Here is a 15,021-nt window from a genome sequence, read left to right as displayed (position 1 = left end):
GGGATCAAGTCCCACATCAGGCTCCCTGCATGGAGCCTGCTTCTCCCTCTGCCTGTGTCTCTGCCTCTCTCTCTCTCTCTCTCTCTCTCTATCTCATGAATAAATAAGTAAAATCTTAAAAAAAAAAAAAAAAAAAAAGAAAAGACCAGGTTCTGAAGACCCAGAAGACATGCTTATCAAGAGCTCGGGACAGAGAAAGGGATGGCTACCTGCTGAATGGTGGAATCGGATTCCAAATGGTCTTGTGAGCTGCTGGAATGAACACTGTGATCAGGAATAAAATCTAGCTGGGCTCCAGACTGCATTATAGTACATTAAGTACCATGTACCAGTCAAGGGAAATAAAGTGTTAAAGTTGACTCTTGGAAATGATCAAGAGGCATGGAAGGACATGGAAAGTCCAGGGGTGGGTGAGAGGTCAGGATTCGACATGAAAACCCTGTGGATGAATCTGAGGAGCACTTGGAAAAGTGCCCTGGGGTAGCAAGCACTCTGTGTGGGTCAGCCTTCCTTTACAACTCGTGGTGGAAAGCCCTCCTCAAGGTAATGCTCCTTTCTTGTGGGGTGAGTGGGTCTATGTTCCCTACATCTCCACATAGTCGACTATGCTCTCATGCTCTGGGGTCCTGGCAGAGGCGGGCATGCATGGTTACCTTCTCCCCAGGCGTGACTGAGATGCGCCAGACGCAGTGCATGTGGGCAGAGTAGCCATTGGGGTACTCAGGGGAGGAGAAGTTGCCTGTGCTGTCCTGTAGGGTCTCTCCGCAGGCTGTCAACAAAAGGAAATGACTCAACTGCTGGCTGCAGACACCCAATCCCCCCAACCTTCTGGCTTCCCTCCCTGATCCCTGGCATTCTTTGGGGGACAGAAGAACAGCTGAGGAGAGGGGGAGTCTGGGATGGTCCTGTCCATTTAAGGTCTGCTCCTTGCCTCTCACAGAGAAGCTCACACTATCTGACCTCTCTGGCCTAGTGCTGCAGGATGTCAAGGCAACATGGTCCAGAGTTAAGGTCAAGCTCCTTTGATGGCCTCACTCTACCTCACTCTCTGGGAAATGCTCTGCTGGTCCTCTTTACTGCCCCTGCTCCCTATTCTCCCAGGACCCTGGAAGGTGTGTGGGGCTCAGCATCTCACCCCCTCCCGATCCCAGCCCTGGTTTGGTTCCTTAACTAGAACACTGCCCCTGCCTGGGTGCCCACACCTCCATCACCAGGCAGCCTCTGGCCTTCTTTAAGAGTTACAGCTTTAACTTCCTCAGCCCCAGGCCCTGGCCACTGTCTGCCTCGGGCTCTGTCCTCCCCACCTCCCTGTCCCATCCAGACCTGGGCACTTGTAGAGCTTGCGGGCCTGGGCAATGTCCCCCTTGCTGAGCCGGGTCCTTTGGCCAATGGGAGGTTTCACCCCGTTGACCTCGTACTTGGGAACAATGGTGTCCAGGAAGATGCCCCTGAGGAGGAAAAGCCCATCCTGGGTGAGAGTCTGATGGAAGGAGGGGTGGGGTGCCTGTGTGTACCCAAGGTCATGACCCTGCCAGAGCCCAGACATTCCTCAGTAGGGTCAGGGACGGGTGGAGATAGCTCACCCTGTCATTATGCTGCCCACTGACCAGCTGCCACCCTGCTCCGTGGCAGCCACACTGCTGGAGCCTGGGGGAGCCCCAAGAATACTCTGGGAGGTCAGAGACACAGGTTCCACATGCCCTGGCCACCTGGTGCTCCGGCTCAGTCTGGGTCCCGTCCCCAGCCTCAGGACAGCTTGGGACCCTGAGTGAACTTTGTGTCCAGCCTCATCCAGCCCCTGCTTCTGTGGCTCCTAATGCTGGTTCAGCTGTGACGGAACTTCTCCTAGGACTAACAGGGCCAACGCTTCATCCTCCTGGCACAGGCTGCTTTTGACAAGTTCTACTGTGGCCAGACCAGATCCTGGGGACAGCACCACAACTCCCGGTCTATCAGTGTCTCCTGTCCCCCCATCCCCAGTTCCTGCTTGCTAAGTCCTGGGTGTTCCCATCTGGGAGGGGCAGCACCGAGGGGAAGCAGGCGGCTCTTCACCTCCCCAGGGCCCCTGACTCACACCCAGCTGGGTGGAACTCGGCAGGGGGTAGGGTGGGATGTGGTGGGAAGCTTCCAGGGGAGGTCTGTGGCTGTGGGGTGGGGGTGGGGGCGGGCAGGATGACCTCAACATCCTTCCTTGGTCTCTGTGCCCTCAAGTCTGGAGGCAGGGAGACCAAGGAGGGCTACTGTTTGTGGGACACAGCAGGAAGCAGATAGAGAGTGAGGAGAGAGGTAGGCATGGGAAAGGCCAGCCTGGGAAGGGAGCCTGAGGAGAAGGAAGGAGGGGCCAGTTCCTACACTCTGCTGAGGAAAAGCTGTGGGTGCGGAGGCTGGACCGCTACCTCTGAGGGTTCTGGCTATGATTTCTGGGAACGTGGGCCCAGGAAAAGGAGGAAGTGTGTGTGGGCTTGTGAGCAACGGAGAGAGGCTAGTCTAGGGAAGGAACCAACCTTTGTACGAATCAGCCAGTTATAAAAAGGCAGACCGATGAGAAAGGATGCCCCCAATTAGAAAACTGTGCCTCTTGGTGCACAGATGAGGAAAAAGCTTAGCTTCCTTGGGCTGATGTGGTTCTGCAGCCATGGCATATATATATATGTATATGTATATGTATATGTATATGTATATGTATATGTATATATATATATATGCCCGGCAAAGTAACTGGATTTCAATCCCCTGGGCCAGGTGCCCTCAGAGTACATGGTACTAACCTTCGTGAGTCCAGGCCATGCCATGGACCCACCATGGAAGGGGATAACAGGGCAGTAGCTCCTACAGGTCCTCTGCTTAGGGGCTGCAGCCACCCAGAAGCCCACTCTTATCCTTGGTGAATGCCCCAGCAGGGCAGCACAGTGCCAAGTGAGAGGCCCAAAGAGAATGGCCCACAGAGGGCAGGACTGGGCTGCCCCTGAGGAGGCCAGGCCCTATCTCTCACCTGGAGAATGTGTTCCGGGCATAGTGCATGATACTGTCGAAATCATAGGTCTCCCCCAGGGACTCCACCTCCTGCAGCTCCATCTTCAAGAAGTTATACTCCTGCCCTGCGAAGACCAGGAAAAAGGTGTGGGGGGTGGGAGGGGTGGGTCTGTGTGGGATGCAGTGCCACCTTTTCAGGGTGGGGAGTGGGGTCCTCCCTGTACTTGAGAGGTGCCCCCCTACCTGAGGGTCCAGGGAGCAGCCAAGGGAAGCCTGGGGGGTAGGGGCGGGTCTCTAGAAGAGTCTGTCCAGCAGAGGGGTAGGGTCAACGAGGACTGGCTGGAGGGAAGGCTCAGGGAGTATGGAAAGGAAGCACCCATTTCTAGAACCACAGGGAGAGGAAAGCAGGGAAGCATGGAGGAGGCCTGGGGAGGGAGGAAGGAAGCAGAGGAGGGAGGGGAGAGGCAGCCAGGAGAAACAAGAAAGAAAAAACCCTTAGAGGAGAGACCAGGCAGAGGGCAGAAGACCGGGGAAAGTGAACAGAAAGGCTGAGGTGGCATGGGGGATGTGCCAATTCCCCGCCTGCCTCCCCCACCCCAGGCCAGATGGTTTCTGTGTCCAGGACCAGGCCTCTCCCAGCCCCCCAAGCAGCTCCACAACTGATCAGTGGTCTCAGAGCTGCTCTGGGCAGGGTAAAGCTGCCCCAAGGCAGGGACCAACTTGGGCCTTGGGCAAAGGGCTGCCCACTAAGTGGACTGACCAAGAGTGAGGGCTCCAAGCAGCAGCTCCCACCCCCACCCGAGGCCCCGGAGGGCCGGCTGGGGCAGGTGTCAAAGTCAAGGTGCTACCTGGCTGGATGTTTTCACGCACGATGGACACGTGGCGGTCCCGGTCTGGCCGCGTGTGCTCGTGCCAGAAGCCGATGACGTGGCCCAGCTCATGGACAACGATGCCAAACTTGTCACAGTTCTTGCCGATGGAGATGGCCTGTGGGCCCCCGCCACGGCGACCCACGTAGGAGCAGCACCTGGAGGGCGGGGCCAGCTCAGGGGGGCGGTCCCGAGCTGGGGGAGTGCATCCACTCAGGGGCCGGGCGAGGCTGCCAGGGCGGCGGGGCAGTGAGGCGCGTGGGGAGGGATCTGAGCGCAGGATGCCCAGGCTGTGTGCAGGGGTCAAGGCCACAATGGGGGTGGTTCCTGGGGAGATGCCCCAGGATGGGGGATGGGGGAGGGGGTGGAGGAGAGACAGACGGCGCAGTGTGTCAGGCCACGTCGGGGCAGCAGCAGTGCCCAGGGCAGGATATGGGTTGGGGTGATGGCCGACGGTGCTGCGCCCAGGGGCCCCTGCTCACCCGCAGGGTCTGTAGGTGAAGACAATATAGCTGTCCTCATCAGTGCGCTCCAGGAAGGTGACACAGGTATGCTTCTCCCAGTGCCTCATGGCTTGCCGGAAGACCGCCCTCTGGCTGCCTGCCAGGACAAAGGGGGCCAGGTGGTCACAGTGTCCAAGGGCGCCCATCTCCACCCATTGCTAGGGTGTCAGCCTCTCCTTGCAGAGATAGGCAGAAGGCACCACTCATACCACCAGGCACAACCCGGCTGTCCCGCGGCCAGGCCCAGAGGCAGCTTCAGCATCACACTCACCAGTGAAGTTTCCCCCAATGACAAAGGGGATGACCCCATCGGGCCACACCCGCTCTGGTCTGGATGTTGCTGCCCGCCGGCTCCGGGACCTGCTTCTCCATCTCCCGCGGCTTCTCCTCTGCAGCTGCCCACTAGTGCTCTGGCAGTTGAAGGCAGAAGAGTTTCCTGGTGTTGGAAGACGACCACAATAGTAGTAAGTGAATGAAGGGGAGGAAGGGGAAACAGATTATAATCGATCCTCATTTTGGGGAGGATTCCATATTCGCCCACTCACTAACATTTATTTGTAACCCCCAAATCTATACCCTCAACTCTTTGATGCTTATTCGCTGACATGCACAGAGCAGGGAAAAGTATGAGTCATCCACATACCCAACCGAGGTGGAACAAGGTGATGCTTTGCCTTCTTGTTTCAGCTGTCATACTGTAAACAAGCATCTTTTTCGTAGTCTATTTAGTGCCACTTTTTTTTTTTTTTGCATTTGGGGGCTTTTTCTTGGTGATATTGCTGCTTAACATGACTCCCTACCGTCCTGACAGAGCTGAAGCACTGCAGTGCTGTCTGGTGTTCCTAAGTGCTAGAAGGATTTGATGTGCCTTATGGAGAAAATACATGTGTGTTACATAAGCTTCGCTTGGTCATGAGTCATAGTGCTGCTGGCCATAGTTCAATGTTAAACGAATCAACTATGTATTAAATAAGGGGTCTTTAAATGGAAACACACATAAGACAGGGTTACATGCTGATCAGTTGATGAAAATGTTATGACAAGACGCTAGCAGGAACTGAGCATGGTATTTCTCCTAGGAGTGATGAATGGCTCAGTATTTGTTAATTCAGTGGTCGCAGTGACTTTATAGAACAAGGTTATTCTATAGCTCTATTCATAACTACCATGGACAGCAAGAATTTACCATAAATGAAAAAGAGAACCATACTATACTCATTTCTGAGGAACTATAGGGGGTTGGTACTAGGAAATGTTCCCTTCTCACCTAATAAAGCTTCTTCCTTGTGGAGCATACAGAACTTGATGTCTTTAAGTGTTCCCAAACACATGTTCTCATGTGGACTAGTAGCTCTCTGGGATGCACTGGGCAAGTGCCACTATGTATATTTGACAGATGAGGAAACTAAGGTCAAAGATTTGCCCAAAGTCACCTGGTGGGTTCGTGGCAGGCCCAGGTGCTCCAGCTCCTCCATTCTGCTTGTACCATGTCTGCTCATCCCCCCTCAGGCCAAATAAGCCTTGCTAGTTATCAGGCCACCATGTCACCCTCCACTGCCAACTGTTCTGTGGGGTAGTTTGACCTTTACTCCATGGCTGTGCATGCCAGGATCCTCCCTCATGCTAGACAGGACAATTGCCTGGCACCAGCAGAATGTGTGCAGAATGGGCTCTAGGTGAGAATCCCCATCCTTGGCAATGGGGCATTACCTGTAGGCAGCCCCATGTTCCAGAGCAGTGATAAGGCTGGACAGAACTGAACCAGCCCATGCCCTGATTCCTCCTGTTGTCTCACCCATTCACAAGTGCCAGGTAGGTTGCCCATTCCTTAGGTCACACCTAGAGATAAGAAGGACGCATCCCTGACCTTAAAAAGCTTTGGGTCTAATTGGAAGGATAGACATAGTTTAAAAAATCATTGAAATATGCTTCGCCGAGTAAGATAGTAATGTGGTAAACAGAGAGCAGAGAGAGAGAGAGAACAAAAGGAGGTATAACCATGCCTGGATGATGACCAAGGAAGGTTTCACCACAGAAGCTCTGGAGATGGGCTTCAAAAGATACATAAAAGCTTGCAAAGTGGGAGCACGAGAAGAAGCCAGGAGGGATTGGGGTGTTGAGCAAAGAGCCTCAGATTTGGAGTAAGAAGGCCTGGGTTCCTTTCCAAGCTCTGCCACTGACCAGCTATGTGATCTTGAATGAATAGTGTGACCACCGTGAGTCTTAATTTCTGTATCTGCAATGCAGGAGTTGTCCTGACATCTAACTTTGAGGGTGGCAGGGGACAGTTAAGTTAGATAATGCTTTTGAGAGTACTTCATAAACTGTAAGCAAAAAGAATCTCAGTTCTTAGTTCCTGGGTTTGTCTATACTTGTTACTTCTCTGGGGAAGGGATAAAGATATCCCCAGGGAAGATAAGCCATTATGCTGGGTTCAAGCTCATAGCCTCTGTCCTGAGAAAGCCTGGCTGGGAAACAGGGAGATTCCTTGTTTCTCCAATTCTGGAACCCATTTCTGGGACATAGGAAGGCCAGCCTGTACCCAGTGTACCTGCAGTTTTGATGGAAGACCTGTGGGTTGTACGCTGCCTGAGATCCGCAGCCTGCTGCACCTGGAAGGCTGTCAGGTCCTCCTCATCCAGGGCAATGTCCCCAAGGAAGGCAGCTAGAGAGAAAAGAAGAGGCTGGGGGAGTTAATCCTTCCACCCAGTACTGACAGCCTCAACCCCACGGGCCACCCCCGTGGCAACGTTAGTCTTCAAATGCCTTCTGAGGAAGAAGGGAGCGGTGGACTGGCTTTGAGGATCACTTTGGAGTTGGGAATCCAGCCAAGCTGATACCCACCCCCTACCAGAGGAAGACACGGTTGTGTCACCTTTCCTATCACTCTGTAGCAAATATTTAGTGAGCCCCTTCTGTGGACCAGGTACCACTCGAGTGATTAGCAAGACAGAAGAGGTCCCTGCTTGCACAGAGCTAACCTTCGACGACACATAAGTAAACAAACACTGAACTCGAGAATTCCAGATGGCGATGAGTGCTATGAAGAAAACAGAAGGGGGTCAGATAATAAAGTGTCTACTCTGTGGTGCTATAATCATAAAGCTGTGCTGAACATGTGGTATTCACTCAACAAATGCCATTTCAATTAGATCGAGGGGAGGATGTGAATAAAAACTGGAGCAGATAGGCATATTGGGGAAACCAGGATGTAACAGGAGCTGCCCAGCTAGAGGAAGAAGTTGAACCGTACTCAAGTGACCTCTATTCTGAGACTCAGGGTCCCCTCCTCTGGAGGAAGAAAGGCCTGGGGCAGGGAAAAGCCCCCTGAACAGGCCATTTTGATTTCTGGGCCTGGGGAGAGACGTTTTTGGGGAAGAAGGGCTAAACAATCTGCCTGCCTGTTGGGAGCAAGCTTTTGTAGAGTCAGCTCTACAGAGTGAACACTCTAGAAGGAGCTCAGAGCAGCTTCATGCTGGCTGGGCTGGGGGAGGCGGGAGGCTGAGTTGGATGGAGGTGGAGCTCCGAAGCTTCCCTGAAGCTCCACCCATGGCAACATCTGCTTCTCATCCCAAATGCTACACAGGCCTGGCGGCAGCATTACACAAATTGTTTTAACCTTGACGCCTTGCACACAGGTTTCTCCTCCCCAGATGGCCTGTTGGGTGGACACACACAGACACACACATACTTCATCATACAGAAACAGACACATGGTGACATCCACAGCCATGCCCTCAAACACAGACTCTGTTTGAGTCACAGAGATAACCCCCCTCACCCAAGCAGTGCCTGCATCGCCCTGGCAGGTGGAAAGCACTCCAGAATGTTTGTCTGGGTGAAGTATTCCATCGATATTCTTTGGCCCTGCAGACACATGCCCATAGACACATACTCTGATGCAACATAGACCCGGATTGACAGAACATGGGGGTCCCTCTAGTTATCCAGGCCAAATTCCATTTTACAGATATGGGAACTAAGGCCTGGAAGGGAAATGGTCTCCCACATTGCTAGTCGTTAGAGAGGCTGGAATTGTAACTCAGGCCTCCTGATTCCCAGTCTGGCACCCAATGTACTCAAGTGCATTACCGCTGTAGAACCCATTTTGTAAATAGTTATCCACAAAAACAGACACACAGACACACAGACACACAGACACACAGACACACACACACACACACACACACACAAATACAGTCACAGGCAGTTCTAAAAAACACACATGCACAAGCTCCAACACCCACAGGCAAACTGCAAGCTCCAAACCCATTAAGCAGTAATGGTAGCAATAATGACACCTCATGTAAATGTTGAAATCCATGTGGTCCTTCCCAGTTGACAGAATGTTTTCATCTTAACAAATTCATTTAATCCTGGCCCACTAAGGGCATGCTTGTTAAGTCATATGCCACATGTGCACTTGCCTAGGAGTGTGCAATTACAAACCCTTCAAGAGAGAGTTCGAGAGTGGCTAGATTCCAGTCCACTTTCCTGACTTTAGAGATCAGAAAACATGGGCCTAAGAAGGGAAATGACTTGCCCAAGGTCACCAGAATGTCAAGTGGCCCAGAATGTCTTCTACCACATGAGATAGATTCTTTTCCGTAAACCATCACCATTGGTGGCCTTGGCCTTGGCCTTAGCAACTGATTGGACATAACCAGAAGATGTTTCTTAGATGACACATAAATGACATAAATGTCACGGGGTGAGAGGTACACTCCAAGAAGGCAGTGTTTGGCTCCTCCACGCTAGCATTCATAGAGGCACACACATGCCACATGAATACCCTCACACCTTCCCATACTTTACACCTTTGCACAGACCCTGGCACCTCCAGGCTCATGTGCCCACACCCATGGACACCATCATATACATATGCGGCTGGACATTTAGACTCATCTTTGGGCATTGCAGCAAAAAGCAAAATCTTTGCAGGCAGACAGGCCTGGCTTTGAATCCTAGCTTGGCTACTATTAGCTGACAAGTCATATCAACTCTTCAAACTTCAATCTTCTCCTACATAAAAAGGAGCTAACAATAGCATCTGTCTCCCAGGATGACTGCCTGAAATAAGGCCTGTAAATAAAGCACCCAGCACCCAGCCTGGAGCACAGTAAGCACCCACTAAATGGCCACTGTTAATACTACCCCAGTAACAGCCCTGTAAGCTCAAGATCAGCTCTCTACTTTCCAAGGGCATATCGGTTCACCGACATTGGCCTCCTGGCTGAGTGAAGCCCCAGAGTGCTCAGAAGCTGAACCTCGAATTCCAAGTACAGAGGCCACAGAACTGTGCCGGCTTGGGAGACCAGGGCAGTGTGGGGGGGTAGGGGGGGAACAGGGCAAGCGGAAGGCAGGACAGGCCCTAGGCTGGCCACAGAGCTCTTCTGCCGAGAGGGCGTCCTGTGGTGGGGATGTCATGGCTGAAGAATGTGTGGGAACAGAGTGGGGGTTGGGGAGACACGAGCGGGGGCGGGGGGGGGGGGGGGCGGGAGGGTTGTGTGTGCAGGGAGCAGGAGAGCCTTCTGGCCAGGAGCTGAGGCTGGAGGCCCTGCCCATTTGGGATTCTCTCATGTGGAAGCTAGGGAATCTGGATGCTGGAGAGTCCAGGACACCCCCCTCACCGCGCCCCATTACCCGGAAGGAAGCCCTGGGGTCAGGGTCAGGGTAGTTGTTTTCAACACAGGATCAAAAGTTTGTTTTGTTTTCTGGCTGTAAACCAGCCAGGAGCCCTCATGGCCACTCCATAGCCAGGCTGGGAGCAGGAGAGGAAAGAAAAGAGCAAAGTGGATGCCATGTTCCCATCCTCCAGGTAGGCCTCTTGACTCTGGAGTCTCCTCCCCTGGTGCATGGCCAGGCATCCCCTTCTGGGGAGCAGGAAAGGAGCTCACTGGTGTGATGGAACCCCAATGCCGTGTGTACAGGACATACACATGCCCCATCACACAAATGCAAGCTTCTAGCTGGGGGAGAACACGCTTAAGCTCCCACAAACATGTACCTGTGTTTAATCACATCTGTACGTTTCTACACAGGTGTGTACTTGTGCACACCCTTGCATATACTCAGGAGTACCTGTGTGCACAGGTGGATGCACTTACCCGTAAAGCAGGGGTACACCCACAAATGTGCCCAAACACTCTCTTGACTACTTCTTTGTAGCCCTAGTGCTTTCAAACACACAAATAATTGCATGTACACATTTCACACACCATACCCTCCAAAGAAGGGCACGCTTAGAAATGAATGGAGGGTGGAGAGAGAGAGAGAGAGACAGACAGATTAGCTGACTCTCCTGGATATCCTTAAGAGGCCCTTAGTGGCCCGAGTGACACATTCTACTCCCTCCTCATCCTCCCCCAATGTCTTCTCCCAAGATCTCTGGAGAAACTAAAATTCCTGAGAGTTCCTTCTTTCTGGATAGTCCCATTGGTCCCCTTGTATCTGGAGCCCAGGGAGATTCTAAGTCTTTTCCACCTCCCTTAGGGCACCTAAAAGAGAAGGTGACTCAGGGAGCAGGGGCATAGGTGGGTGGGTGACTCATTTAGAGTGTCTGGAGGGGGAATGTGGTCCAGTAAAAGAAGGGATTGCTTCTCAATCTCCAGACCTTATGGCTGAGGCCCCCTGAGGTCCAAACCCGGGCTACAAGGCCCCTGGGATGGGGACAGTGATGAGGGTCGGTAAGCTCCTACCCCACCTCATGCCTTAAAGCAAACCTCAGAGCTGTCAGCTGAGGCCAAAGTAAGATCTTCATTGATTCAAGGGCGCAGTCCCCATGTGCTTCTCTGCCTATGGGAGCAATTGGGTCTCTCCCAGAGCCCTGAAGGTCACTGCCAAGTGTTGTGGGGCAGCCACAGAGAGCTGAGAATCTCAGGGAAGGCCTTCCTTGATGGTTTGGCATCCAAACATACAAGAAATCAGGGCTGACTCGCAATCTCCCTGGGCAAGGGGGAGAGGAGGAGAGGGGGTGGTGGAGAGTAAGAGCTTGCATGTGCACGTGAGAGTGTGCACACCAGAGTGCAAGCTTGGTGGAACCAGCCCCCAGCACACACATAAACCAACTCTTGCTTCCCGCCTATTGTTCTAGTGTTGCCCAGAAGATCCAGGAAACTCTCCAGGGTACCAAGGGTCTTAATTTTGCCTTACTGTCCTCAATTTTGCCCTAACTCTGACAGTAACTACAGGAGATAATCTCAAATTTAGGAGTCTGGTTATCCTGAAAGGTGAGCCAGAGGAGTCAACAGGGGCTTACATTCTTGGTCCTCTGTGTGCAAGGAGAAGAGGAGAGAGCTGGAAAAGGTCAAGGGAGCAGGGGTAAGCAGGTATATCAGGTGCATCCAAAGGAGGTAAAGGCAGGCACCATCACGTCTAGCATATGGATGTCAGTGCTCAGAGGAGGTGAGAGGTCACAACAACACAGAAAAAAGAACCTGGGGACTTGAGGCTTGAGGATGTTGATGTGGGGTCTCAGGGAGTCAGGGCAGAAGTAGGCCTGGGGGCACCAGTCACACCCAGGAGGGAGGCCTGATCTGACCCTGAGTCTTGGCCTTGTCAGGCTCTGGGGCCCTCTCGGCCCACCCCCTGGCCTGGCCCAGCTCCCCACCAGCCTCACTTCACCCCGGTGCAGAGCTTTCTCCAGAGCCTGTGTTTGAAGTTCCAACTCAGCCAGCCCCACCCTAGCATGAAATCTGAGACTGGGGATCGAGCCCTCAGCCTCCTGCTGCCTCCTCCAAAAATCACTCCAAATCCATCCAGTGGTGAAACACATCAGATTGATTTCCTTCCCATTCTTCCGGGCCTTCCCTCTGCCATGAGGAACCCCCAAACCTTCCCAGCCTGCTGTGATCACTGGTTCTCTGCCACCAACCACCACTAGGACTGCAGAGGGGCCGGAGGCTCCGGGAGCCTTTAAGTCCTTTCCCTCCAAGGTGGCACAGAATGCATCTTGGTTGACACGGTCGGTTACATCCCCACGTGTCTTGTACCCCTCCTGGACTGGAAGCTCTTTGAGGGCAGGGGCCATCTTCTTCTGTATCCCCCATAACACAAAACCCAGGGCCTGGCACATACTGTTAGCATTCCGTACATCTAGATCAGCTGAATGAATAAGTGTCCCAAGGACAGGGACAGGGAGACACTCCCTTTTCCTGAAAACCAAGCCCATTCCCTCAGAAAAAAATGGAGTGTGTGAGGCACAGAAAGCAAACAGGCAAGAGAGCAAACACTTACTAAGCGCTTACTTTGCATTCATCTCTAGTAAGTGTTTTACGTATGTTCTCATATTTAATCCTCACCACCAACTCTACAGAGAGACATATTATCAGTTCCATTTTACAGGTAAGAAAAGCAAAGTTCAGAGATGATAATTAACATTCCCCAGGCAGTAGAGCTAATGAGTTGTAGGTCTAGGATTGACAGCTTAGGTCTGCCTGCCTCCAAAGCCCAAGCTCCATCCGCTTAGCCTCGTGCCCACCCCAAGCCCAGGGAGAAAGATGATGGCTAACGTCTGCTTTATCCACAGCCCAGCAAGGGTGGAGAAGGGCTGAGAGATCTGGCTTTTCCTCCTCCCACTGGAAGAAGGGTCTCCCTATTTTGGAGCTGGCTGTGATCCATCCACCCAAAAGAGTGGGGGAGCCCAAGGCCAGGACCACAGTGACCCCACCCCTTTTGCCACATACAGGCATTCCTAGAACTCTAGGGACTGGGTCACTACCCCTGGCCCCAGCTACTTGGAGACAGGCTGAAATCAGAGGCAGGAAGTTGAGGAAAGGTTCTGATACCTTATGCCCTGTGTGTTGTTCTCTTGTCCCAGGCAGCCTGTTCAGGGTCATCTGATTAGGCAAATGGCCTGAGTGCCTGGCCATCTGGTCACTCCAGGGGCAAGACCCCTCTGGGCCCAGTGGGAGTGAAAGGGTTATATTGGGTCTTCATGGACAAAGAACACACACACACACACACTCCGGGGGCCCTGAGCTCAGCTAATTAGCCTCCAATGTCTGTGGACTAAGAGAGCTGATACACAGTATTTGAATTCTCTGTTTTCCCCCTTTCCACCGCAACTTGGCCTTGGTAGGTACCTCTGGCGCATTAGGGCAGAGGTAACCCCCCTCCCTGGCTGGCTTCTCCAACTTTGACAGCTGTCTCCTCTGTGCCAGAAGATTGCTGTTCGGTGAGGGTGGTGGGGGTGGGGAGAACCATGGGATACCCAGGGAGCATGACATCAGAGGATTCCTTGGAAAACTTTCTTGTTTCACTTGGGCTGGGTGGGGGCCTCTGGAGACTCGCCCCTGGGAGCCCCAGGCCTCCCGCACCCCGTGGCAGACAGATGTGCAGCCTGGGTGCAGCCCAGACAGGCTGGAAAACACCAACGTCCTGGAGCCCACGATGGGGGAGAAGGGAAAAGTCAGGCGCGGGCACGCGCGCGCGCGAACACACACACACACACACACACACACACACACACACACACACACACGGGAGTCTGGCCAGAAAAGTTTCCTGCAGGAGGAAAAGCCTGGACCCAAGGAACCTTCCCCAGGAGCCCTCTCGGAAGAGAAGGCAGTGGCAGCAGCTTCCACGAATAGCAGCGAAACTTCAGTCCTAAAGTCCCCCAAACTCCCCCCTCCCTCTCTCCCTCTTTCTTTTGTTCCCCGCTGCATTGCCAACCAGGCAGCTCCCGGCTTCCCACACTGGACCGTCCTCCCCCAAGCGCGAACCCTAAGCAGCCCGCGCCTCCCCGCGGCGCCCGCCCGCGCCCCGGCCCCCGCGCCCCCGCGCCCCCGCGCCCCGGCCGGCCCGCGGGGTGGGGGGCGCCTACCCGCCTTGCAGGGGTCTTTGTAGTTGACGGGCTCCGAGTCGTCCTCCTCCCCCAGGTCATAGGTGTAGTCGGCCAAGTCGAGCGGCCGGCCGGGGCGCGGGAGCAGCAGCAGCCAGAGCAGCAGCGGCAGCGGCAGGCGGGCCACGCCGGGCATGCTGGAGGGCGCGGCGGCGGCGGCGGCGGGCGCGGCGGCGGCGGGCGCGGTGGCGGCGGCGGGTCGCGCCCGGGCGCGGGAGCCGGCGAGCGGGGAAGCGGAGGACTGGCGGCGAGGGAGGGCGCTCCCCTGCGCTCGCCCGCGCGCTCCCTCCCGCGGCCCCCCCGTGCGCGTCCCGGTCCTCGCCCCCCCTTCCTGTCTCCCGCCCCCTCTCCGGCCCGGCTCCCCGGCCTCTGTGCCCGCGCCTCCAGCCTTCTCCGCTCCCTTCCCGTCTTTTCCTCTTCCCTTCTCTCCTCCCTCCCGCTCCCCCCCCCTTTTAGGGAAATGAGCTCGCTGGAGGGCGGGTTTTCGCCCGGAGCTCGGCCCCCTCGGGTCCGGGACGGCGCACGGCCGGGCCGGGCTGCGCGCCAGCCGGGGGCGGGGACGGCGCGGACGGCGGGGAGGGGGCGCGGGCGCTCCCGGGGCGCGGGCCGCGGGGCCGGGGAGGGGCGCGGGGCCCCGGGGTGCCGGGCCGACGGCCGCTCCCGCGAGGGGCCCTCTAGCGGCGGCCTGTGCGCGGGCGCCGGGCCCGGCCCTCCCGGCGGCGGGACGCGCTGTGGGGTCGCCGCGCCGCTGCCGCCCGCCGCGTCCCCCGGGTCTCGGGCCGCGCGTCTCCGCCCGCGTCTCTCGGTCTCTGCCCTCGCCGGCCTCGTCTCTCTC

At 55.0% G+C, this 15,021-nt stretch overlaps 1 protein-coding gene across 4 annotated transcripts in view; it reads right to left on the bottom strand.

The window, feature by feature from the left end:
- The window catches only part of BMP1 (bone morphogenetic protein 1), a 43,588-nt gene extending 28,970 nt beyond the window's left edge, over positions 1 to 14,618 (bottom strand). Inside the window, exons 1-8 of one of the 4 annotated variants that reach the window (XM_041766665.1) lie at positions 14,169 to 14,618; positions 6,897 to 7,010; positions 4,617 to 4,781; positions 4,325 to 4,442; positions 3,822 to 4,000; positions 2,993 to 3,098; positions 1,324 to 1,448; positions 654 to 769 (exon numbers count right to left, since the gene is read on the bottom strand). In XM_041766665.1, the coding sequence (XP_041622599.1) occupies positions 654 to 769; positions 1,324 to 1,448; positions 2,993 to 3,098; positions 3,822 to 4,000; positions 4,325 to 4,442; positions 4,617 to 4,781; positions 6,897 to 7,010; positions 14,169 to 14,322 (1,077 nt within the window). In that variant the 5' untranslated portion in view covers positions 14,323 to 14,618. Of the gene's footprint in view, positions 1 to 653; positions 770 to 1,323; positions 1,449 to 2,992; positions 3,099 to 3,821; positions 4,038 to 4,324; positions 4,443 to 4,616; positions 4,782 to 6,896; positions 7,011 to 14,168 lie in introns of those variants that run through there. The other 3 variants (XM_041766667.1, XM_041766664.1, XM_041766666.1) reach the window with 3 other exon arrangements.
- Between the last annotated feature and the right edge of the window lie 403 nt (positions 14,619 to 15,021).

This window comes from Vulpes lagopus, chromosome 8 (assembly GCF_018345385.1).
Source record: "Vulpes lagopus strain Blue_001 chromosome 8, ASM1834538v1, whole genome shotgun sequence".
Taxonomy (NCBI): domain Eukaryota; kingdom Metazoa; phylum Chordata; class Mammalia; order Carnivora; family Canidae; genus Vulpes; species Vulpes lagopus.
The sequence above is the reverse complement of the archived record's forward strand: the minus strand, read 5'-3'. Positions and strand labels throughout refer to the sequence as shown.